Here is a 27743-nt window from a genome sequence, read left to right as displayed (position 1 = left end):
TGAGTAGATATACAATGATATTACAAAAGTAATTATTCGTATGCACATTTTATATTTTCTCCTTCTTGCTTTTCTGTATTTCCTATTTTCTATAATAGACATAAGCTGCTTTTGTAATAATTTTAAAAATCATACACAACTTTAAAATAAGAAAATCACCATGCATCCATTTTTAAGGTGCTTTATATAGTACTGTACATTTTTAAGTACTATAGGTTATTAAAATTAAATAATGAGTACAAAATGAGTCAAGAAACACCCCAAAGAGATGGCCTTGGTCAAAAATCTCTTAAGAGGCTGTAGGTCCCTGGCATTGCATAGCATATCCTAAGGGTGGTAGATGGGTCAGATGAGTCTCTGTCAAGATTGAAAGCTGCTGAGCACGCAAAGGAGACTCAGTGATGAAATAGGAAATCCCCCAAATGCTCATGATAATTTAAAATTTGTGAGTGCGAATTTTTAGCTTGATGGGAACACCAAGAAGGAAAATCAAGGGAGCATTCAAAAATATAAAACTAAGTAAGGATGGTTTTCCTCAATTACAGCGTGACAGACATAATTGCTCAGCACCTCACTAGACTGCTTCAATGAGACAGACACTGGACTAGCAGCTGGCTATTAGAGGTGGGGTGGGCAGATACCACAAAGAGTCTTAGTTTTGAGTAAAGGTAATGAAGAGGTGTCTATTAAGTTAGATACCATTCTTAGAGGGCTTTGAGTTTTCCCTCTAGTTAATGTCCAGAATCAAATACAACATCAATCTCACCTCTTGATTATTCTACTTACGGATAGAAATCATAAAGAACAGGTAGGATGGCACCAAGAGCATGGTTGTCTTGAAGAAAATTAGATCAAACTTAGATTGCATTGTGGCATTGTTCAAAAGAGTTTCTGTGTTTCTGACTGATGAGACAAACCCTGAGACATCTATCATTTTATGCCCTGAACTTTTAAATACATCTAAGGCTGGGTCAAAAAATTTGCTTCTCTGCTTCCAATGGACTTTTAAAAAAATTATTGACCCAAATGAGTGTATCATGTACAAAAAAAAAAAAAAAATCACCAAAGCCAGCGTGGATTTGCTAAGAGAGTAGATTTTAAGTGTTGTCAACACAAAAAAATGACCAGTATGTGAGGTAGTGCATATTTTTAAATAGCTCAATTTAGCCATTCCACAATGTATACTTATTTCAAAGCATCATGTTGTACATGATAAATATATATCACTTTTATCTGTCAATTAAAATAAATAAATTCTGAAAATTAAGTTATAAACTTTGGAAACTATATTTATTATAGGAATTAAGCCAATGGAGGAATCAGAACAGACTGCACAATGTTTCTTGAAATGGCATTATTGGTTACCACATTAGGTGACACAGCTAATTACATAGACAATATGTATTGAATTTGGAGCCAGATCATCTAATTCTCAAATTCTAACCTGCTAGCATCTTCCCTCAATTTGATTAGAAGTTTCCAGAATACAACTTGAACCTAATTCTGATCAATAAAAAGAAATCCTATATGACACCACATTCACTGATATTTACACATGATCTCAAACTAAACAGGGAAAGATAGTAATTTTATTTACTTTTATTTTGAATTTTTTTATTCTGTTCAACTTCCATATCTCTTAGGGTAATATAAATATCTTATCAATTCTGAAAATCTGGACTATCATAGCCATTCCTGATTTCTAGCATCAGAATTTGGAGATGAGAGGGACAACCTATAGTTGGCAATCACCTGTTGTCCACCAGGCATATCTAGATAAAAATCATGGAATATTGAGTGTAAAATAGTGAAAGACTGAAACACTCAAGACCTTTAGGGATATCCATATTTCCGCTCCCTGGGGAGAGGGGATCTCTTGTCAGCTTAAATTTTAATTCTAAAGACTTTCTTTTCTGAGAAAAGGAAGTAAGAACAAAACAAAACACCACAGTCACCAAGCAGTGAAAATAGAGGCAGCAGGCCATGAAAACTCTCCTGAGAGCAAGAGGGTCTCAGTAAAGGCAGTGTCAGCCTGTCTGGCTTTGTGCTCCACAGAGCTGGTGGGAGCCAGGAACAAGTGGGAGCCATGTCCCCTTCCGAGTTGAAGGCGGGGGAGCCCTGCCCTACTGGGTGCAGCTGCAGCCACCCAGCTAGCTGCAGACCCAGGCATCCCTGTGTTCTCGGGCCACCTCCCTTCCCCTACAGGCTCAGAAGTGCCTGCTCCTTCTTCCTGGCCTCTCCCTGTTCCCGGCACCCATGCTGATTTCAGAGCAAAGTTGAGGCTGTTGCAACCCAGCCAGGTGTGCATATGTTCGGGGTAGCACTGACACTGTAGCCCCCTGCTATCTTGGCCCTTCTGGATTTTGGGTGCCAAGGAGCACATTAGGGAGGCCAAGGGGGAGTTGAGGGTGGCTCTGCATGGGCCTGAAGGTGACCCTCAGCATGAACAGCCTGAGTGCCAGTGGGCACAGTGGATGGCAGGTTGGTGGTGGCAGGAGGCATACAGGCTCCTGGGTGGAAAGGGGTGGGCCCTCAGTGAAGCTCTACCTTCAAGCCAGGGACTGCCTGAAGGAATGGGGCTGGACTGTCAGTTCCACAAACTGGAGTGAGAACTTATGGTGCTTTTTTTGGGCCAGCTCATGGCCACCCATGGACCAATCAGCATACACTTCCTCCCCTCTGAAGCCCATAAAAAACCCTGGACTCAGCCAGACATGGGCAGACAACAGGATGATCTACCTGTGGATAGGGGCTACCTACTGTGTGTCTCACCTCTGTTGAGGGTGCTGCACAGATGCTGGGATTACCTGCCTGTGGAAAGGAGCTACCCATTTCAGGCCTCCTGAGAGTTGCACTGTCACTCAATAAAGCACCTCTTCACCTTGCTCACCCTCCAGTTGTCTGCAAACCTCATTCTTCCTGGATGTGGGACAAGAACTTGGGACTCCCGCAAATGGTGGAAATGAGAGAGCTGTAACACAAACAGGGCTGAAACACACCCCCTTCCCCAGCTCACCATGTTGACAACAATGAGCAGGAGAGAAGGGCTGTGGCCTTTTGGGCAGCTGAGACCTAACGGCTCCCTGAGCCAGGGCTGTGAAACCCTCTTTCAGACTCTGTGGTTCCTGGCATCTCCAAGCTCCTGGGTGCCACAGCATTCCCTGGTACCAGTGGTGGAAGCCACTTGTAGTATGTCTGGTTCAGCCACAGCCTCACATAGAGCCAGGACCTGGAGCTGCGCAGCCCACTGCAGCTGGCATGCTTAGCTGTGCACAGTGGCTGGACCCCACGCTCACTCACACACCCCTCACCACCCTGCCCTGAATCACCCTTGGCAGGTGTGGGATCCAGCCCAGTAGTGGTAGTGTGAGCCAAGTGTAGCCTGCCAGGCTGAGTGGGCGGAATGTGCCCAGTGGACCTGAGCAAAACTTGGGCAAAGATGCCACCGGCCACAGAGGTTTCCAGCTGGTGAAGCAACACCCCAAGGATCCTGTGACATCAGAACTTCCCTTATACAAGCCCCCACATGCTGGGGCTGTACAGTCTGTGTAGGGCCCAAAAGGTCTGGCTCTGGGTGATGGAACTCGCCAGGGAATGGCTCACCATGCTGTGTGCCCTGAGATATCTAGCCCAGTGGTTACATAACTCCCACCAAGACTGCATGAGGCTCCCAAGCAAATCTTTCCCATGGAGAAAGCAAAATATACAGTAAGGAAACAAACAGCTCTTCAGAAATATAGATTAATTAATTTAAAATTTGAATTCTGAGAATAGTACCAAGATACTAACTAAAATGGAGTGACTGTCCGGGGGAGATTGGTGGGGAATAAAACTATGATGGAGTAAAAAGAAGTTGATCAAAGAAAGTGTATAATTTCAGCAAAGAAAGCTTCCGTTTGGACAAGGTTGGCACTCTTTCCTAGCCACACCACCATGGGCCTTTTATTTTCTTTTTTGTGAGACAAGGTCTTGCTCTGTCATGCAGGCTGGAGTGCAGTGGCATGATCTTGGCTCACTGCAGCCTTGACCTCCCAGGTTCAGGGGATCCTCCCACCTCAGCCTCCTGAGTAGCTTGGATTACAGGCATGTGCCACCATGCCTGGCTAATTTTTGTATTTTTAGTAGAGATGGGATTTCGCCATTTTGTCCAGGCTGGTCTCAAACTCCTGGGCTCAAGCAATCTTCCCATCTCAGCCTCCCAAACTGCTGGGATTACCAGCATGAGTCACTGCACCCAGCCACCATGGTTATTTAGATAGTTCCTGCTCCTCTATCTTTTGCAGTTGTTGTACCCACAACTTGCACTATAGGGTATATACCAGCAAGGAGGTAGAAAAAATTTGGAGAAGGCCAGGCCTCAGAAAGAACAGGTAAGGTAGAGAATGAGAGTCAGTTGTGAGAATAAAAAGGAATAATTCACTGCAAGTTATTTTATGGAACAAAATACCCCTTCTCTCCTGCACAGAGCAACTGGCAATCAAGCATCAAATGGCCCACTGAAAAAAAATCAAAGGGAATCCTTTAAGGAATAAAATGACTTCAGAGAAGGGACTTCTGTATTCTGCCATGGCACAATTATGGTTATAGATAAAATGTAAATGTTATTGACCATCACAATATCAAAGTTAAAGAGGTAGAAGCTGAGAGGACGAGGAAAAAAGGAAGCTAAGGGAAGAATGAGGACATAAATAGCTTCATCTTAAAGAGTGTAGAGTCTATCATTTATACAGGAAATAATGGTCTCAGTATATTAGGTTAAAAATGAAGAATCTAAGCATAGTAATGTACCTATATTGGGAAACTGATGGGTGGGAAAATGTGATGTGATATTCTGTAAGTGAACTACATCTCCTTCATCATAGCAGTAATTAAATAGATAATGCCCCACTTAATGAAATACGTGATGGCACAATAATATTACTAAGAGATGTTGTAAAAAAAGAAATATTTGAAAGATTTGGAATTGTTGATCCTGGAGCTGTGAGCTTAGTTGAGAGAAAAGTTAGGTTAGGGGATTGTTGCTTGCAATTATCAGCCTCTGATCATTTAAAAGAAATTAAAACATGTATGCGTCATGAATTTAGAAAAAGAAAGAAATTTAGGGAGCCAAGATGGCCGAATAGGAACAACTCCGGTCTCCAGCTCCCAGCCTGAGCGACACAGAAGATGGGTGATTTCTGCATTTCTGTTTGAGGTACCAGTTTCATCTCACTAGGGAGTGCCAAACAGTGGGTGCAGGACAGTCGGTGAAGCTCACTGTGTGTGAGCCGAAGCAGGGCGAGGCATTGCCTCACTCGGGAAGCGCAAGGGGTCAGGGAGTTCCCTTTCCTAGTCAAAGAAAGGGGTAACAGACGGCACCTGGAATATCGGGTCAGTCCCACCCTAATACTGCGCTTTTCCAACAGGCTTGGAAAACGGCACACTAGGAGATTGTGTCCCGCACCTGGCTCGGAGGGTCCTACACCCACGGAGTCTCGCTGATTGCTAGCACAGCAGTCTGAGATCAAACTGCAAGGAGGCAGCGAGGCTGGGGGAGGGGCGCCCGCCATTGCCCAGGCTTGCTTAGGTAGACAAAGCAGCCAGGAAGCTCGAACTGGGTGGAGCCCACCACAGCTCAAGGAGGCCTGCCTGCCTCTGTAGGCTCCACCTCTGGGGGCAGGGCACAGACAAACAAAAAGTCAGCAGGAACCTCTGCAGACTTAAATGTCCCTGTCTGACTGACAGCTTTGAAGAGAGTAGTGGTCCTCCCAGCACGCAGCTGGAGATCTGAGAACGGACAGACTGCCTCCTAAAGTGGATCCCTCACCCCCGAGCAGCCTAACTGGGAGGCACCCCCCAGTAGGGACAGACTGACACCTCACTTGGCTGGATACTCCTCTGAGACAAAACTTCCAGGGGAACTATCAGACAGCTGAATTTGTGGTCTCACAAAAATCCGCTGTTCTGCAGCCACCGCTGCTGACACCCAGCCAAACAGGGTCTGGAGTGGACCTCTAGTAAACTCCAACAGACCTGCAGCTGAGGGTCCTGTCTGGTAGAAGGAAAACTAACAAACAGAAAGGACATCCACACCAAAAACCCATCTGTACATCACCATCATCAAAGACCAAAAGTAGATAAAACCACAAAGATGGGGAAAAAATCCGAAAAACTAGAAACTCTAAAAAGCAGAGCACCTCTCCTCCTCCAAAGGAACGCAATTCCTCACAAGCAACGGAACAAAGCTGGATGGAGGATGACTTTGATGAGTTGAGAGAAGAAGTCTTCAGACGATCAAACTACTCTGAGCTACGGGAGGAAATTCAAAACAATAGCAAAGAAGTTAAAAACTTTGAAAAAAAATTAGAAGAATGGATAACTAGAATAACCAATGGAGAGAAGGGCTTAAAGGAGCTGATGGAGCTGAAAGCCAAGTTTCGAGAACTACGCGAAGATTGCAGAAGCCTCAGTAGCAGATGCGATCAACTAGAAGAAAGGGCATCGCTGATGGAAGATGAAATGAATGAAACGAAGCGAGAAAGGAAGTTTAGAGAAAAAAGAATTAAAAGAAATGAACAAAAACTCCAAGAAATTTGGGACTATGTGAAAAGACCAAACCTACATCTGATTGGTGTACCTGAAAATGACGGGGAGAATGGAACCAAGTTGGAAAACACTCTGCAAGATATTATCCAGGAGAACTTCCCCAATCTAGCAAGGCAGGCCAACATTCAGATTCAGGAAATACAGAGAACGCCACAAAGATACTCCTCGAGAAGAGCAACTCCAAGTCACATAATTGTCAGATTCACCAAAGTTGAAATGAAGGAAAAAATGTTAAGGGCAGCCAGAGAGAAAGGTCGGGTTACCCACAAAGGGAATCCCATCAGACTAACAGCTGATCTCTCGGCAGAAATTCTACAAGCCAGAAGAGAGTGGGGGCCGATATTCAACATTCTTAAAGAAAAGAATTTTCAACCCACAATTTCATATCTAGCCAAACTAAGCTTCATAAGTGAAGGAGAAATAAAATACTTTGCAGACAAGCAAACGCTGAGTGATTTTGTCACCACCAGGCCTGCCCTATAAGAGCTCCTGAAGGAAGCACTAAACATGGAAAGGAACAACCGATACCAGCCACTGCAAAAACATGCCAAATGGTAAAGACCATCGAGGCTAGGAAGAAACTGCATCAACTAACGAGCAAAATAACCAACTAACATCATAATGACAGGATCAGATTCACACATAACAATATTAACGTTAAATGTAAATGGGCTAAATGCTCCACTTAAAAGACACAGCCTGGAAAACTGGATAAGGTGTCAGGACCCATCAGTGTGCTGTATTCAGGAAACCCATCTCACATGCAGAGACACACATAGACTCAGAATAAAGGGATGGAGGAAGATCTATCAAGCAAATGGAAAACAAAAAAAGGCAGGGGTTGCAATCCTAGTCTCTGATAAAATAGACCTTAAACCAACAAAGATCAAAAGAGACAAAGAAGGCCATTACATAATGGTAAAGGGATCAATTCAACAAGAAGAGCTAACTATCCTAAATATATATGCACCCAACACAGGAGCACCTAGATTCATAAAGCAAGTCCTGAGTGACCTACAAAGGGACTCAAACTCCCTCACAATAATAACGGGAGATTTTAACACCCCACTGTCAACATTAGACATATCAATGAGACAGAAAGTTAACAAGGATATCCAGGAATTGAACTCAGCTCTACATAAAGTGGACCTAATAGACATCTACAGAACTCTCCACCCCAAATCAACAGAATATACATTTTTTTCAGCACCACACCACACCTATTCCAAAATTGACCACATAGTTGGAAGCGAAGCTCTCCTCAGCAAATGTAAAAGAACAGAAATTATAACAAACTGTCTCTCAGACCACAGTGCAATCAAACTAGAACTCAGGATTAAGAAACTCACTCAAAACCGCTCAACTACATGGAAACTGAACAACCTGCTCCTGAATGACTACTGGGTACATAACGAAATGAAGGCAGAAATAAAGATGTTCTTTGAAACCAACGAGAACAAAGACACAACATACCAGAATCTCTGGGACACGTTCAAAGCAGTGTGTAGAGGGAAATTTATAGCACTAAATGCCCACAAGAGAAAGCAGGAAAGATCCAAAATTGACACCCTAACATCACAATTAAAAGAACTAGAAAAGCAAGAGCAAACACATTCAAAAGCTAGCAGAAGGCTAGAAATAACTAAAATCAGAGCAGAACTGAAGGAAATGGAGACACAAAAAACCCTTCAAAAAATTAATGAATCCAGGAGCTGGTTTTTTGAAAAGATCAACAAAATTGATAGACCGCTAGCAAGACTAATAAAGAAGAAAAGAGAGAAGAATCAAATAGATGCAATAAAAAATGAAAAAGGGGATATCACCACCAATCCCACAGAAATAAAATCTACCATCAGAGAATACTACAAACACCTCTACGCAAATAAACTAGAAAATCTAGAAGAAATGGATAAATTCCTCAATAGATACACCCTCCCAAGACTAAATCAGGAAGAAGTTGAATCTCTGAATAGACCAATAACAGGTTCTGAAATTGTGGCAATAATCAATAGCTTACCAACCAAAAAGAGTCCAGGACCTGATGGATTCACAGCCGAGTTCTACCAGAGGTACAAGGAGGAACTGGTACCATTCCTTCTGAAACTATTCCAATCGATAGAAAAAGAGGGAATCCTCCCTAACACATTTTATGAAGCCAGCATCGTCCTGATACCAAAGCCTGGCAGAGACATAACCAAAAAAGAGAATTTCAGACCAATATCCTTGATCAACATTGATGCAAAAATCCTCAATAAAATACTGGCAAACCGAATCCAGCAGCACATCAAAAAGCTTATCCACCATGATCAAGAGGGCTTCATCCCTGGGATGCAAGGCTGGTTCAACATATGCAAATCAATAAATGTAATACAACATATAAACAGAACCAAAGACAAAAACCACATGATTATCTCAATAGATGCAGAAAAGGCCTTTGACAAAATTCAACAACCCTTCATGCTAAAAACTCTCAATAAATTAGGTATTGATGGGACGTATCTCAAAATAATAAGAGCTATCTACAACAAACCCACAGCCAATATCATACTGAATGGGCAAAAACTGGAAGCATTCCCTCTGAAAACTGGCACAAGACAGGGATGCCCTCTCTCACCGCTCCTATTCAACATAGTGCTGGAAGTTCTGGCCAGAGCAATCAGGCAGGAGAAGGAAATAAAGGGTACTCAATTAGGAAAAGAGGAAGTCAAATTGTCCCTGTTTGCAGATGACATGATTGTATATCTAGAAAACCCCATCGTCTCAGCCCAAAATCTCCTTAAGCTGATTAGCAACTTCAGCAAAGTCTCAGGATACAAAATCAATGTACAAAAATCACAAGCATTCTTGTACATCAATAACAGACAAACAGAGAGCCAAATCATGAGTGAACTCCCATTCACAATTGCTTCAAAGAGAATAAAATACCTAGGAATCCAACTTACAAGGGATGTGAAGGACCTCTTCAAGGAGAACTACAAACCACTGCTCAATGAAATAAAAGAGGATACAAACAAATGGAAGAACATTCCATGCTCATGGGTAGGAAGAATCAGTATCGTGAAAATGGCCATACTGTCCAAGGTAATTTATAGATTCAATGCCCTCCTCATCAAGCTACCAATGACTTTCTTCACAGAATTGGAAAAAACTACTTTAAAGTTCATATGGAACCAAAAAAGAGCCCGCATCGCCAAGTCAATCCTAAGCCAAAAGAACAAAGCTGGAGGCATCACCCTACCTGACTTCAAACTATACTACAAGGCTACAGTAACCAAAACAGCATGGTACTGGTACCACAACAGAGACATAGATCAATGGAACAGAACAGAGCCCTCAGAAATGATGCCGCATATCTACAACTATCTGATCTTTGACAAACCTGACAAAAACAAGAAATGGGGAAAGGATTCCCTATTTAATAAATGGTGCTGGGAAAACTGGCTAGCCATATGTAGAAAGCTGAAACTGGATCCCTTCCTTACACCTTATACAAAAATTAATTCAAGATGGATTAAAGACTTAAATGTTAGACCTAAAACCATTAAAATCCTACAAGAAAACCTAGGCAATACCATTCAGGACATAGGCGTGGGCAAGGACTTCATGTCTAAAACACCAAAAGCAATGGCAACAAAAGCTAAAATTGACAAATGGGATCTAATTAAACTAAAGAGCTTCCGCACAGCAAAAGAAACTACCATCAGAGTGAACAGGCAACTACAGAATGGGAGAAAATTTTTGCAAGCTACTCATCTGACAAAGGACTAATATGCAGAATCTACAATGAACTCAAACATATTTACAAGAAAAAAACAAACAACCCCATCAAAAAGTGGGCAAAGGACATGAACAGACACTTCTCAAAAGAAGACATTTATGCAGCCAAAAAACACATGAAGAAATGCTCATCATCACTGGCCATCAGAGAAATGCAAATCAAAACCACAGTGAGATACCATCTCATACCAGTTAGAATGGCCATCATTAAAAAATCAGGAAACAACAGGTGCTGGAGAGGATGTGGAGAAATAGGAACAGCTTTACACTGTTGGTGGGACTGTAAACTAGTTCAACCATTGTGGAAATCAGTGTGGCGATTCCTCAGGGATCTAGAACTAGAAATACCATTTGACCTAGCCATCCCATTACTGGGTATATACCCAAAGGACTATAAATCATGCTGCTATAAAGACACATGCACACGTATGTTTATTGCGGCACTATTCACAATAGCAAAGAGTTGGAACCAACCCAAATGTCCAACAACGATAGACTGGATTAAGAAAATGTGGCACATATACACCATGGAATACTATCCAGCCATAAAAAAGGATGAGTTCATATCCTTTGTAGGGACATGGATGAAACTGGAAAACATCATTCTCAGTAAACTATCGCAAGGACAAAAAACCAAACACCGCATGTTCTCACTCATAGGTGGGAATTGAACAATGAGAACTCACGGACACAGGAAGGGGAACATCACACTCTGGGGACTGTTGTGGGGTTGGGGGAGGGTGGAGGGACAGCATTAGGAGATATACCTAATGCTAAATGATGAGTTAATGGGTGCAGGAAATCAACGTGGCACATGGATACATATGTAACAAACCTGCACATTGTGCACGTGTACCCTAAAACCTAAAGTATAATTAAAAAAAAAAAAAAAAAGAAAATGGTGAACTTGAAATTAGGGCCTTTAAAATAGAAAATTGTCTATCAGAAGATGGATTAAAATTTAGTTTAGATTTGAAAAGCAGATTCATACTGGAAACCATCATTCTCAGCAAACTATCGCAAGGACAAAAAACCAAACACTGCATGTTCTCACTCATAGGTGGGATTTGAACAATGAGAACACATGGACACAGGAAGGGGAACATCACACAGCGGGGACTGTTATGGGGTAGGGGGAGGGGGGAGGGATAGCATTAGGAGATACACCTAATGCTAAATGACGAGTTAATGGGTGCAGCACACCAACATGGCACATGTATACATATGTAACAAACCTGCACGTTGTGCACATGTACCCTAAAACTTAAAGTATAATAATAATAAAATTTAAAAAAGAAACTAAAGGAGAAAAAAAAAGAAAAGCAGATTCATTTTGAAAGGATAACTGAACATAGAAATGCTTCTGCAATGATCATGCCACTATTTTGAATAAGAAGTAAACAGAACATACGGCATTAGTAGAGTTCATTCAAGAGAAACCAAAAACAGTACTAATTGCTCATAGAATATGATGTTTCATTATGACCAGAAAATGAACCTGCTAAGACTGTGGTATCTCTAATATCCCCGAAATCCTAGAAAGCATTTTTGTCCAACACCGAAGCAAAGAAAATATTGATTGGTTTCTTTAACACCATTGCTTCTGTGTATTTCACTCACAGTCAAATGTCCAATCAGGTTTCCCCCCCAAAAAATTCTCATGTGTTTGGTAGGTTCTATGTGAAACAAAATAAATAAATGATGGTTCTGAACATTATATTCAGGATGATTCCTATGAGATTTTTTTTAACCTTAAATAGTACTACCAACTTACTATCACACAACTTATGTACAAAATGTTGTTTTACATCTAAAGAATAAAGATTTGTCACCATTGAAGGCATTGAAATAATGTGACAGAACTTGGAATGCCCAAACTCTAAAATACTTGTTCCAAATGTATTATGAACAATGACTGTAGCCAAAGGTTAAGAGCTTTTCAATTCAAAAATTCATAAAAAGTCATTAATTCATAAACATGGTATAAATTGTTTAGAAGCATATGATCCAGTATGTTTTATAAAAAAGTGCATTTTATAGCCAAACTTCATATGTAACCAACTCGTATGTGATTATATGCAATGGTTACTTTTTTTTCTTTTTAACTAGTGCCATTTGAGAGAATGGTGATAAAATTCCCTATCCAGAGTGTTCTCTTTGCCTGTTTTATTTTGTGAGTTGGTAGCACAAACTTGCTTGGTTTCTGTGATAATTTTAAGACCCTAACAGTGGTAGTGGGTGACTGAGAAAAGAGTTCTGCTATAATTATAGCATACTGAGAATTTATTTTAGGTAAATTTTAAAAGAGGTCTTCAAAAATAACCCAAAACAAATATGCCAATTTACTGGGATTTTCCAGACTGACTTACATTTGAAAAATTCAGAAAGGTTGACTTCCATTCCCAGCACATGTGCCATTTGTTTCTTACCAGTTTTGTAGCTTCATGTGCGAGATCTTTGGCTTCTTTGGCAACTTTCTCAGCTTCATCAATATAGTCCTTAATATTGCTGTAAGCTTTGAAGGCTGCAGTGGCATTGAAGGAGATGTTTTTAGCCTCATCAAGGATTCTGGTGGGATGATTCAAAAAAAGAATGTCAGGGCACTCAATGGTACTCAAATGAAGAACGTCCTAATTATAAGAAATCTGGCTTCCAAATGATCATGGCCAATATATCTATGACAATTCCAAATCATAGTGCAGTATCTACTTATTATATTGTCTTGTAGTTTTCTACAACCTAAACATATATTTCTTTTTCTTTTTCTTTTTTTTTTTGAGACGGAGTCTCGCTCTCTCGCCCAGGCTGGAGCACAGTGGTGCAGTCTCAGCTCACTGCAAGCTCCGCCTCCCGGGCTCACGCCATTCTCCTGCCTCAGCCTCCTGAGTAGCTAGGACTACAGGCGCCCCCCCACCACGCCCAGAGAATTTTTTGTATTTTTAGTGGAGATGAGGTTTCACCGTGTTAGCCAGGATGGTCTCGATCTCCCGACCTCGTGATCTGCCCGCCTCGGCCTCCCAAAGTGCTGGGATTACAGGCGTGAGCCACCGCGCCTGGCCTAAACATGTATTTCTAAATAATTCAGCTATGAAATACTACCAACACATCTTAAATACCCGTAGCATCCTCCAAAAGTCTCTGCAACCATGTGCTCTAGCAGGTGTGTGATATGAGACAATTCTTCACTTTATTTGTGAAGCATGCTGTGAGAGTCAGAGCACTTGTACTACATTACTGGAATTAATTTCACAAAATCTTTCTGGGGTAGGTGCACTTCCTGGAAGAGACTAAGTGAATTTCAGAAGGTTAAATGGTCTGTTTCAAGTCAAATGACCAATATGTCCCCAAGTAAGGACTTAGAGCCTGGATCTGATGATATCTAGCTTTGTGTTTCATCTACCACCCACCCTTCATTATAAAGTGGCAAAAGTTTGACATAAAATAAAATGATAGTTCATATATTGTCCAAGGTCTTCAAACATTAGTACTTTTTCTTTATAACAGTAAGTATTAAGTATGAGAACAAAGCCTTGCATGTGATGTAGATTTATTTGGGCAAATTATTCTCAGGGCTAATAGCACCTCTATTAATTACGACAATCCCAAAATTGTAGGAGAAGCGTATCAGTTATACACAGAAGGCTGTTTGTAAGTCAAATATATACTTCCCTCTTTACTCTCCCTCCTATGACCTATGTAATAATCCCAGCTAGAATAAGCTGCTATTTTACAGGAGAAAATATAATATCTCCCTGGAGCTTAAAAGACGAAAAAAAAAAAGACTTAAAGGCTATGTATGGAACCAAATTTTCAAAAGCCATCTTTTAACAATAAATTGTTATGATTCCATTAGAAACATAAAACTGAAATTTGAAACAGAATGTGTCTTTATATATGTTATTTAAAATGCTAATAAGGCAACCACTGTGCTTTCTAATGAAGAACAGAAAATAATTTTTTCTAAGTGTAGCCTAGGGCTATGTTCACTTCCTACTAAGCCATATTTGAATCTACTTGTAACTCAGACTTTTGATGCTGCTGTAGCAAAGCTTCGACCAGACCCTCCTAATTAAGCCTATCCACAGAAAGGCCATACAGCTAGTGTGTTCACAGTTAACAGAAATCAGGATTTGAAAATGATTCTCTACTATTTATGCTAGTCAAAACCTTTGGACAAGCATCAAAATACGCAAACATTTCCAACAACAAATGACATACCCATCAAGGACAGCAGATGAGTCATTCAACTGAGCTGCGTGGCTCTCAGCCTGGGACACCTTCTCGGCAAGCTTCCTGTCCTTTATTTCTTGGGAGAGGTCATCTATTTTATCATTAAGCTCCTCAGACATAGGTGGCAATTTAGTTTGGATGTCTTCAACATACTGATATGTAGAGAAGAGGGCATTTTAAGCAAGTGAATTCAAGCCTCCTTCCTTTTACTAATTTCTCTATGAGACATAACTACACGTTTAGTTCAGTTTTTTTTTTTTTTTTTTTTTTTTTGAGACAGTCTGGCTCTGTTGCTCAGGCTGGAAGGCAGTGGTGTGATCTCGGCTCACTGCAACCTCTGCCTCCCCGCTTCAAGCAATTCTCCTGCCTCAGCCTCCTGAGTAGCTGGGATTACAGGTGCCCACCACCATACCCGGCTAATTTTTTTAATATTTAGTAGAAATGGGGTTTTGCCATGTTGCCCAGGCTGGTTTTGAACATCTGAGCTCAGGCAATCCGACCGCCTCGGCCTCCCAAAGTGCTGGGATTACAGGCGTGAGCCACTGCGCCTGGCCCACATGTTTAGTTTTAAAATGAAACTTCAAACTTACTAACATAGCAAAAAGAATAGAGAATTAAAGTCATTATTTAATGGAATAGACTAGGAAATTTAAGAAGCCAACTTACACCAAGAAAAGCCTATCTATTTAAACAATGCCACTTCATAGGTATACATGTCATTAGGATCTCTTAGGCCATTTGCATTTCTATGACCACATATCACTCTGTGTAATGCATTAGACATTACATGTTAAAAGCCTGTTTATAAATTTACATTTCTCTTTTAACTAATGTTATATCAATATTGAAGCAGATTGTAAGTGCTGCTCTAGGAACAAGAAATGTCCTTCATCACTGTGGACAAAAACAGATTTGTGTGAATGTGTGAGTACCCTTACACAAACACTCATGTCCATTGGGAGAACAAAGTGACATTCCAGTTGTCACCAATAGATAGGCATGGTCACAGCAGAATAATGCAAAAATAATTTTATCTCCACAAGAAAACAAATACTAGTATTTGCCTGTATTACTGAGATTTATCATCGGCTCCCATTTTTTCATTATCATCTCTCTTTCGAGTTTTACCAAATACTCACGTCTATGATGGAGTTGATTTCATCTGCAAGACGGTTGGCTTCATCGAGTATGTCATTGCCCTCTTTTAAAGTGTTCTCAATTTGTCGTTTGCCACTTTCAACAGCCTCCTTCTTTTTCTGTAGACCATTATGAACAAGACATCAAAATTGCATTTTCGCAAAATCCTACCCCTTGTATTCCTGACTTTCCTGAGCTGTTTGAATAAAAGCTTGGCAAAAAAGGTACATCATGTTGACAATGTGGCTAGATGAGAATAATATAAACTACTTAGCCAGTCCTTGAAGAGTTCTTCTATGTAGAGGCTTGTACAGGTTATTTCTCCTTCTCATTGTGAGAAAGTCATCCAAGTGAAGAAAAGTTATGCGATACTAGTCGAGGAATTAAAACTACTTTTAAAGAAAGATGGAGCATCCATTTCTAACTACAATGTAAGTGCTGAATAGTTACATTGGTACTACATATTGAATTCTAGAATCTATATACAAATGAGTACTTTGTGAGCATAAACATAAGCAGATGCATTCAATGGGAGTTCTGTGAAGTTTGAAGTGAGATTTTTAAGGAAACTTAGGGAAAATACTTTTTAAGAAATAGAGAAACTATCACATGGAAGAATCAACCTAATGGACTGTTTCATGAGAGAATAGATTATAATTTTTCTTTGGAACATATAGCTTGTCTCAAAACTACATGAAACTCAATCCTGGCCCAGAAAAGTAAAATCAACGAGAGACAAATATTGCTATTTCTCCATTTGGGGCATATTTTTTACTTATTTTATTCTTTATACTTCTGATTCATTCCTATTCCTGAAATCACCATTCTACCTGCAGATTTAACTGCATCAATTATAATTTTAAGCTTTAACCACTTATAGTCTTTTTCTATAGACAATAATGCTAATTCATATAGATCTCAATATGTGCCAGACAGTTTGTTAGCATTTTGTTATTCCAATCTTTGGATCCTATGTTGATCACTTTTTACATAAGTGGGAAATTGAACAAGTAAAGGGCAGTGGTCTGAATGTTTGTGTCCCCTGAAAATTCATATGTTGAAATCCTAATCCTCAAGGTGTTAGGATTAGGAAGTGGGGCCTTTGGAGGTGACCAGGTCATGAAGCAGAGACTTCATAAATGGGATTACTGCCCTTATAAAAGAGACCTGAAGGAGCTTGCTCATCCTTTTACCATGTGAGGACACAGTGAAAATGGTGTCTATGAACCAGAAAGTGGTCCCTCATCAGACACCAAATCTGCCAATACTTTGATCTTGGATTTCTCAGCCTCCAGAACCATAAGAAATAAGTTTTGATTGCATATAAGCCACTCAGTTTTTGGTCTCTTGCTATAGCAGCTCAGATGAACTAAGACAATAAATGATTCCCTTAAGGTCACATAGTACAGTGTGAATAAGATTTAAACCCCTGTCCACTTAATGATAGATCCTAGGTCCTTGACTATGAAAATACTATCTCTTCTATTATAGAAATCACAGTTTTAAAATTTGCACTGGGCTAGTGCTAATTTCATACCCTTCTTTCCTTCCCTTCACCAACCAATTCAGTATGTTGCCAGGTACATACATCTAGTTCCTGCCCCTAAGCCTTTGCACTTGCAGATCTTCCCACTATGTGCTCTTCCTACTCTTTGGCTTGTTTCCTCCCTCCATTCTGGTAATAGCCACTCCTCTGATTACCTATCTAAAATAGCACCCATCCTTGTCTCAATCATTCTCTATATACTAGGGCACAGTGATTAAAAGCTACATCCAAGTGACAGCGCTTCTGGTTTGGGAGCACAGCTCTGCTCACTCCCAAGCTATGAAACCTTAAGGAAGTAATTTACCTTCATATAAAATGTTTAGTCCCTCCCTACTCGATGTGCAGCCCATTCACCAGCAGCATCAGAGTCACCTGGAAGCTCATTAGAAATGCATAATCTCAATCCACTCTTGGGAACTACTAACTCAGAATCTGCATTTTAACAAGAACCCCAAGTGATTGATAGACATTGTAAAGTTAGAGAAGAATTAGCTTAGAACACTGCCTAGCACACAGTAACACTGTAATTTTAACTATTATAATTACCTTATTTTGCTCTTCTTAGAATCCACTTATCTGAATTATATTCTACAGAGTGGTCAAAAACTATAGAAACATAGATAATATTATTTTCTTTTTTATATAGATTGATTTGTCTTGATTACTTTTGCTGGGAGTTGCTAAAAACAAAAATCATGTAATAAAAATCAGAAATACCAATGCATCACAGATACATATACAGGGACTAGCAGAAAGGCACAGCCTGTTGAACTATACATTGTTAATGAAGGACAATACATTGAATGTATTACGCAATATCATGCAACATGCCATGTATTACATATCAATAAACAACATATGTATATCAGCCCATGCATCCAGACTTTATGGTCGTATCTTATACTTGTTTATTGGTTTAGTGACTGTCTCCTGCACTGTAACACAAATTCCATAAAGACAGTCTTATGTATCACTATCTCTAGTACCTAGATGAGTTTCCTCAATAAATATTTTTTAATAAATAAACAAAAATGGGTCAGGCACGGTGGCTCATGCCTGTTATCCCAGCACTTTGGGAGACCGAGGCAGGTGGGTCACCTGAGGTGAGGAGTCCGAGACTAGCTTGGTCAACATGGTGAAACTTCGTCTCTACTAAAACACAAAATTAGCTGAGTGTGGTGGTGCATGCCTGTAATCCCAGCTACTCAGGAGGCTGAGGCAGGAGAATTGCTTGACCCGACAGGTGGAGGTTAAAGTGAGCCAAGATTGCACCACTGCAGTCCAGCCTGGCTGACAAGACCGAAACTCTGTCTCAAAAAAAAAAAAAAAAAAAAAAAAAGAAAAGAAAGGAAAAAGAAAATGATGTCCATTCCTGGGACTTGTGCTGGTGACACTTGGCTCATTCAGCTACTCCCATCACTAATTCAGGGGAAGTTTTGATATGTCATTCACTCTTCACAACAAATGTAGGAACAGTCCCAATGTCCCTGATTACAATGTCCCTGATTACAAGTCATATCTTATCTTCCAAGGTTCTAACATTCTTTTACACAACTGCCAATTTTAGCCCTTAGCTTTTGTATGAACTGACTTAAAGTATAGCATGTACAGAAACACAAGAATCTTTTACAACTTGGCTTGTTTGAATTAATGGATCAAGGTAATTTAAGATGCTGTGCCACTGGAAACAGGGAAAATATTTCCACACGTGTGTTAATTGAAGAGCTATATATATTTTGATTTCAATAAAGTAGTTAGAATCTTTTGTAAAAGCTCTAACTGAGTCACTTTAGGGAGTCAATTGTCATGCAAAGATCAAAATGTGCTTCTTATCATACTCCATCAGAAATGATGATCAAGAGGTTAAAGAATTTTTTTTTTTTTTTTCTGAGACAGAGTCTCGCTCTGTCGCCCAGGCTGGAGTGCAGTGGCGCAATCTCAGCTCACTGCAAGCTACGCCTCCTGGGTTCACACCATTCTCCTGCCTCAGCCTCCTGAGTAGCTGGGACTACAGGTGCCTGCCACCACGCCTGGCTAATTTTTTTTTTTTTTTTTTGTATTTTCAGTAGAGACGGGGTTTCACCATGTTAGCCAGGATGGTCTTGATCTCCTGACCTTGTGATCCTCCTGCCTCGGCCTCCCAAAGTGCTGGGATGAGGTTAAAGAAATTTTAGAGGTGTCTTATTTTCCGATTAGATACTGATGGGTTCTAGCTTTGAACCGAGAAAAGATGAAAATTTGGAGCTCACAAATATTGATAAAAGTATATAGAGTATTTGGGTTTGTTCTATGGCACTTTATTTATTCACTAAAAAAAATCTGTTTTGCCTTTGCTAGATACTGCTCTAGGATTGGGGAATGAAGTGAGGAAGAACACATGTTCCTCATGGCTTGTCTGGAGGAGAGATAAAATGAATGAGTAAATTAATGTATAATATATTCTTAAAGAAAGGTTAGATGAGTGCAATAAAAACAGAGAGGCACAGATAGAAAATGATGTAGCATATAAAATACCTAAGATAGGAAACTTAGAGTATTTAAAAAACAGAAAGAAGGCCTATGTATAGGGAGAATTATTCTACGAAAAGTATGGCATAAGTATAATTGCTCATTTATTCTGTTTGGATATGAAGGTTGATTATATTTCTACTTTTAACTTGTAATTAATTAGATCTTTATTTATTCCAGAGCTTTGCAAATTGAACACTTTCTTTTTCTTTCTTTCTCTCTCTTTTTTTTTTTTGGTGTATTGGTGTGGTAGATTCTTCAGGAACCTGCAAAAGCTGTCTTCCTGTCTATTCTTGTTTTCTTTTTTTTTTTTTGAGACAGGGTCTCACTGTCATCCAGGCTGGAGTGCAGTGGCATGATCACAGCTCACTGCAGGCTCAAACTTCTGGGCTCAAGCAATCCTCCCACTTCAGCCTCCAAGTAGCTGGGACCACAGGCATGCACCACCATGCCCGACTAATTTTTGTGTTTTTCCATAGAGATAGGGTGTCACCATGTTGCTCAGGCTGGCCTGTGTATTCTTTATGTAGCAACTTACTCTTTACTTGATCTGCACTGCCTTCTTTGGCAAGGTTATAATGGTAGATTTGGGGATAGACTGTTCAATACATATTCTTTTGCTTCACTGAATTATTCGTCTTCTCTTTTCTGCCCATGAGGTCCCCAGTTCCCTTAGCCCTCTCTCCATTGCTGGAAATGCCTTTCCAACTCCATCACCATCTAGTAGGCTGCATTCAAAGCCTTCTATGATCTGGCTCCAAATTCCAGAGGCTTCTCTGCTACAGATTCTTATGTAGCTTTTGAAAGTTTTTCTGCTGTACTGAACACTTCCTAAGATCACCTTACACTTCCAAAGCTCTGGCTGGGGTTCCTGCTGCTCTGTCTTTCTTCCAATTCCTCTCCACTTCTGCTATGGTGCTGTCATTTTTGTGAAACTTTTGCTGAATCTCCCAGTCAATATTATCATACTATTGTGTAGAATGAAAGGTTAACATGTCTGAATTTTTCAGGAGATTGTAAGTTCTTTGAGACCAGGAATCATTTCTATTCAACCTCAGATACCCTGGTTACCAACAGTACCTTGATGTAGTAGGTACCTGACAGACATTTAGATAAACATTATCTCAGCCTACTTTTCTAGCCTAATATCACGCTATTTTCCAATAAAAAACCATTTCTTCAGTTTAAGTGAGCCACTCAAATTCCACAACGTTTTATTTTAACCCATGACTGCAATATTTCAATTGCTTCCTATAGCTTTCAGGATAAAAACCAATTCCTTAGCTTAGTCTCACAATGCGATTCTCTTATAACTGAAGGTCTGCACTCTGCCTGTCTTCTCTGTCTTTCTATCCCTTCAGTCGATCACACACAGTCTTCTTTCCAAGCCTATCAAACCACTGAACTTTCTCCCAAAATATCATTTTCTTTCCTCCATGCCTTTGTATATGTTTTTCCCAGTTTCTGGAATGTTCTTCTCTTTCTTCTTCTGTTGGCCCAGTGCTTACCCTTTAGGATCTAGCACAAGTGTCAGGGCCTCTACAAAGCTCTTCCTAAACTCAGGGGTGACTTAGACTCCCTCCTTTGCTTACCCCTGTGATAATTATGGTCATGTATGGAGTGGTTTGCTTATGCGTACCTCCCACTAAATACAAGTTACTTGAAGTAATCAGAGATGGTGTTTTAGTGTTTATACCAGTGGTTCTCAACCTTGAGGCTGCATCTGAATCACTGGAGGGATTTTTAAATCACAGATTTCTGGGCCCCATTCTCAGAGTTTCTGAGTTGATCATTTGGGGATGGGGTCCAAAAATTTGTCTTTTTGACAAGTTTCCAGGTTACACTGAGGCTGCTGCTCTAAGGGGCCTCATCATTGACACAATCAATTTTGGTGTCTAGCACATTTCCTGAATGAATTAGAGGCTTGATAACATTTTTAAAAAGAAAATTACATATCACCTTAAAATAAATTAAAAGTTTTTGAGTTGGGTCTTAATTATATTACCTTCATTGTGGGCACAGTCATAAGGGAGTTATTTATTTAAAATGCAGCTTATTATTCAATCAAATAGATGCAATGTGTCAGTTTTCCTCGAACCTGTATAGGCATCAGATTAGCCCAGGGAGAGTGTTAGAATGTAGACACGGGGCCAAACCCCAGAGCAGCCTACACAGACTCTCTAGGTGGCAGCCCATGAAACCTGTTGGCTTAACAAACACTCCACGTGATTTTCAGCCATTTTGGCAGCAACCAAATTATTTATTTGGTTTAAGCAACCGTAAACAATCTATGCCTTATTCATATTGATTCAGTTAGTTTATCTATTTTATCCAGTAACTTTTTAACAAGCCTTTAGTTAAGCGTGGCACATACAAGGAAAATCCTAAAAGGACCACTTAGAATTTCAATACTGACGATACATAAGCCCCAGGTATTTGTAGGGGTGACCAAGAATGATGACTTCTGGTTTTAAACATCACTAAAAGAAACGAATAGCTAAAGGTACTATTGACTGTGCCATATAACTCTTCTTGAAATATTTCTCAAATACTTACTATGCTTCCCACACAGGTAATTTTCATTTCTCAAACTGTTGCCATAAAATAGAGAGGTGCACCTTCGGGTAAGTCACACGGCTGGTGTGTCACCGAGCAGGGCGAATCATGCTGGAGCCTGTGACAGGACAGTGGCCCAGCATCCTGCCTCACAGCAGTATTTCTGGAATACTGCTAGCATGTCAGTAGACTCCAAATTGGTTAGGTGTATCAGTAAAGAAAAAAAGTAAGCCTCTTCAATATTCTACCAGAATGACAAGGCTAAGTCCCAGAAGAGGGACCCAGAAATAAAATATATTAAAAAAATGTAATTCATCCTCTTACTACTTAATACAAAGGAAAATAGAAATGAGTAGATTAAAAAAAAATCCTGGTTCATTGTATTCAATTGTTACTGTCATTCAACAAACATTTCTACATACATACTGTATGCCAGAGGGTGTTGAGTTACTGTTGAAGGTGAAATTATGTGTTAGAAGATGTATAGGTCTGCTGCTGTTTTCTGACCTGTTGGAATCAGATACTTCGAAAACAGCAAAGGTAAATTTGTCTCTGGGGAGAAAGTTGTTGTTGTTTAAATATTAATATCAAATACAGGGTTCTGCTGTTATATGTGTTGAATTTACTCTTAGGAAAAGTGATTATTTACTATGTTAAGATTAAGAAAGAATTGGAAAAAAAAGAAGAAAAAAAATAATGGAGGAATCTGTTTTAGTTCTAGTTCCATCAGCACTCTTAAAAAGATAGAGGCTGCCCATAATTTCTTGAGTTGAGAAGTAACTGTTATCTGTGTGGAAAAGGAGGAGAAAATAACCCAGACCTGATCTATTCATATTAGTTCCTTTTAAAAGATCATTTGCACAGAACACAGTGCATAGAAAAAGGGGAACCAAACTTTTTCCAAGCTCTGGTCTCAATTCATTGAGCTATTTGTCATGTGCTCAGATTGAATTTGAAAGTGTAGGGAACTTCTATGATTTTTGGCAGCAAGATATCTGAACAAGGTTTGTGAATTAGTTTGGGAAAGCTGCAAAATAATATGATACGAATATTTGAAGATACCCTATATGCTATAGTATAATGCACTCATTGTAGATTTGGGGAACTGATGCTTACGGATGTTAATTGACTTGCCCAATTCGTATGTCTAGTTAGTGGCACAGTAGTCATTGAGACCAAGGTCGCCTGACTCCCTGTAAAGAACTTCTTCCACTGTATCACAATGTTCTTAAATATCTTCAAAAGTTTAATTTATTGAAATTTTATTTGATTCTTTGGGCGATGGTAACTGGTCATTAAAAACAAAACAAAACAAAAGTCATTTCTTGTTCTGTTTCTTAGAAGCCCCCTTTCAGAGCTGTCACTCTTGACTTTAGTAAATGTGCGTCAACTTGAATAGTCCAGCCATGTTCAACACTGCCCCCACAGTCCCCAACCTTCTGAGATTAAGATAAAAGTGCCCCTAAGACTCACCTCCAATGCAGTCATGTTTTTCTGGTTTACTGCAAATAGGCGATTAGCTTCTCTGATTTTATCTGTGGCTTCTCTCAACAGGTCCCAAGCATCATCAACTTTGTTTTTGTAGTCAGCCAGTTTTTCCCGGAGATCCTTCTCCATTTCTTCATTGTCCCTCCGGGACTCTCCAAACAGCTTCTTCACTTTTTTCAGAAGGGCTTCTGCAGCTCTGCAACCACCCCCAGCCCAATAACAGACAATGAGCTCATGTCACTGCCTTAGGGTTTATTGGTATTAAACCATGTTACAAAGAGATGCTAACATGAAAAGAATGAGAAAATAAGAAAACATGTAAAATAGATTCACTGTGTGCTAAATCAAGTTGAAAACTGGCACCTGAGAACATTTATAATTAATTAAAATAAAAGCCAAACAGATTTTTAAGAAAACTTTTAAATTTGTAAGTAAAATAACATTTTGAATCAGATGGGGTCTCATGTCATTCTAGGAATCTGACTGATGAAATGAGTTTTAAGATTCACTTCACATACCAAAATCAAACAATCCACTTGTTTCATCGTACTGAGACCTTTTCTCTATTACTTTGAATGTAATGATGGATATTGATATGTTTGCTCAGAAACTGTGAACAGAATTCTAGGTCATTGTCATACTAGTAGACTAGCATAATTTTAATCTATGTTTCTTTTTCTTCCAACTGACTGATCTGGAAGTTTTTTTGGATTTAACTTACCTAGTTTTTATAAAGTGATAATTTCCAAGTCATTAAGAAACTCTAAATACTTGAAAGAGTAATTCTCAAACTAACATGCCTCATAATCCCCTGAAGGGCTTGTTAACACATGGTTTGCTGGGTCCCATCCCCAAAGTTTCTGATTCAGGAGGTCTGGGATGGGGTCTGACAATCTGTATTTTTAACAAGTTCTGTGGTGTGCTGATATTGCTGGTTTAGTATAAATTATTTAAGTATTAGTAATACTACCACTTTGAAGTTAGCTGACTATGAATGTAGAGATATATCTATTTTATTGAGTGTGTTATCATAAAAGTTCTTTAGCATGAGTAAAATCACTATCACTTTTCCCAACCCTCATATTCGCAACTCTTATTTGAAAGTATTAGGTGTTTATTATTTGATGACTTTTCTTTTCAGCATTTCTTAAGATGATAAAATGTATAGGTTGGCCAATACATGAATGGTAAAGTCATAACTTTGTTTATCCAAAGGTATTTTTATTAAAACAAAAATCAACTGATAGTCCAAAAGTCCCTAATGCAGGTGATTAACAAAACAAACTCATTTGCCTAATTATAGAAGGAGCAGCACCAGAAAAGATCATTTACTTGATTATATGTAGGCAAGAATATGCTTTTGATTCATTTTGGAACAATGGTAAAGTACAATTAAGTAAGTAAATGAATAAATAATAGATGGTAGATAGATAGATAAATAGATAGATAGATAGAGGATAGATAACACAGCAAATATCTCCAGGTTGGAAAAACAAAGCATCTTTTACTTATATGTGTGATAAAAATTTAGAAAACTGTAAATTATCTGGAAATCTTGTTTGTCAAATGAAAAAGTAATAACTCATCTACTCACACCAACTCATCTTCAGCAATTTCCTTTTGTGTCTCTAGATTTTTCCTCCTCAGTTCTTTAATCATCTGGTCAATCTCTTTCTGAAGCCCTTCCAAATTTCTCTCAAAGACCTCGTCTCGAGTTCCTAGGGTTTCATTTAGTTTTATAGCTTTTTCATTTACAGCTGCAGGGGGTAAAACAAATTTTGTAAATTAGTAAGCAAAAATGCCACATGAAAATATGGTATTCAGCATCTGCTGGGCACCAGCATCTCCAGATGAAGAGTATTTTGCCGTGAGTGTTCCTGCTGGGAAACACAGAGGCAGTTAAGACAACAATCAGTAACAAACAGGGAAATATAATATGTTTCTCAATATTATATTCCTTTTGGGGGTTACAGCAATTAAAGCATGGTGTTTCTAACCTCAAAAGAAAGAAAGAATTACAAATAAAGAAGTAGGTCGAAGCATATTCAGGTAAGAGTTTAAAAAAAAACAGTGACCTGTAGCATAACACTTGGAGGCTGGAAACACAAGCTCTGCATTGCTGATAAGATGGTCATAGCAGTGGCTATCAGTCAGTTTAAAAATACTAAGTGTGGAAATACACTCAGTGATGAGATCTCTGAAAATGAACCTGCCCTTGTATTTCCACATAGTTCTCCTGTGTTCATTTTTTAAAGGAGTGAAGAAAGAAGCACTGGTCTAGGCTTATAACCCTTCTAGGAGAAGGGTTATAAATTAGGCTTCAACGACACCTTCCAGCAATAGCATCCTTCACAAGGGTCTGTGTTTATTATGCATTAAATGGGGTTTCAAACTGTGCCCCTTGGAATCGTAGGATTCTCCAGGTGCTTCAGGTTTTCTACAAATGATGTCTATTCTGCCAAGAATCTGCTTTATAGGCTGATGTTCTGGGCAGGATTTCATTTGAAAAAAGAATTCTACGTGAAATAAAAGTTTAAAATGGTGAATTGAAACATTTACACAGTTATATTATTAGTTTTAGACTAAAGTTTCCTGGAGTGCGTTCTATAGGACATTTTTTTGGTGAGTTTAAGAGAGATGTTTTCTCAAACTCTTTTGTCAGCTGAATACTTATTTCTATAATATCACCTTTGAAAACTCCTAGAATAAGGGGTCTGGGTTGGCCAAGAGGCATTTTCTACCATTCAAGGGTGTATTTGAAGATCTCCTTATGACATAGAGATTCCTGAAAATTAATTTCTATTCTTGGAGAGAGTTTTGGACTGGGCAGAGCTCCTGAAACAGGTGTACATAGTCAGGACAAGCAGAGCAGGCAGAGGGGTATGTGAGAAGGTGGGTCAGCACAGCGGTTCTAAAATGTGGTCCCCAATAAGCAGCGGCAGCATCACCACCTTGGAGCCCATTAGAAATGCAGATTCTCAGGCCCTGCCACAAACCTACAGACTCAGAAATTCTGGGGGTGAGGACCAGTAATCTGGGCTTTAACAAGCCTTCTCAGAGCTTCTGATGTACCCTAGAGCTTGAGAAACACTGGGAGAGCAGAAAGAATTGAGTTTCAATGTCTAATACACCCTTTCCACAATGCATCTTTATAATTCTTTTTTCATTATATATGTCTTTGGTTTAAAAGTTCCTGTAGTCAATACTTTAACCCTGAGAGCCAATGCTGTAGATTGAATGTTTATGTTCTCCTCAAATTCATATGTTGAAATCTAATTCCCAATGTGATGGTATTTGGAGGCAGAGCCTGATATGGTTTTTCTCTGTGTCCCCCCCACCACCTCAAATCTCATCTCAAGTTGTAATACCCACATGTTGAGGGAGGGGCCTGGTGGGGGTTGACTGAATCATGGGAGCAAACCTCCCCCCTTGCTGTTCTTGTGACAGTGAGTGAATTCTCACAAGATCTGGTTGTTCGAAGGTGTGTGGCACTTCTCCCTTCATTCTCTCTCTTTCCTGCCACTATGTGAAGAAGGTCCTTGCTTCCCCTTTGCCTTCTGCCATGATTGTAAATTTCCTGAGGCCTCCTAGTCATGCTTCTTGTTAAGCTTGCAGAACTGTGGTCAATTATACGTCTTTTCTTCATAAGTTACCCAGTCTCAGGTAGTTCTTTATAGCAGTGTGAGAAGAGATTAATACAGAGCCTTTGAGAGGCGATTACGTCATAAGGACGAGAATGAAATTAGTGCTCTTATAAAAGGGATGCCAGATAACTCCCTTGCCCTTTCTACCATATGAAACTATAACAAGGAGACAGCCATCTCTGAACCAGTAAGCAGCTCCTTACCAGGCACCAAACCAGCCAGCACGTTGATCTTGGACCTCTCAGCCTTCAGAAATGAGAAATGCATTTCAG

General features: G+C 39.6%; 1 protein-coding gene across 2 annotated transcripts in view; it reads right to left on the bottom strand.

Annotated features, from left to right (window-relative positions):
- LAMA2 (laminin subunit alpha 2) overlaps positions 1 to 27743 on the bottom strand; it is a 625547-nt gene that overhangs the window by 98507 nt on the left and 499297 nt on the right. For both annotated transcript variants that reach the window (XM_055263701.2, XM_055263709.2), the window contains exons 36-40: positions 25422 to 25584; positions 23813 to 24023; positions 15732 to 15848; positions 14581 to 14744; positions 12792 to 12930 (exon numbers count right to left, since the gene is read on the bottom strand). In XM_055263701.2, coding sequence (XP_055119676.2) covers positions 12792 to 12930; positions 14581 to 14744; positions 15732 to 15848; positions 23813 to 24023; positions 25422 to 25584 — 794 coding nt within the window. The remainder of the gene's footprint in view (positions 1 to 12791; positions 12931 to 14580; positions 14745 to 15731; positions 15849 to 23812; positions 24024 to 25421; positions 25585 to 27743) is intronic.

This window comes from Symphalangus syndactylus, chromosome 2 (genome assembly GCF_028878055.3).
Source record: "Symphalangus syndactylus isolate Jambi chromosome 2, NHGRI_mSymSyn1-v2.1_pri, whole genome shotgun sequence".
Classification (NCBI taxonomy): Eukaryota; Metazoa; Chordata; class Mammalia; order Primates; family Hylobatidae; genus Symphalangus; species Symphalangus syndactylus.
This window is presented reverse-complemented; position numbering and strand designations above follow the sequence as displayed.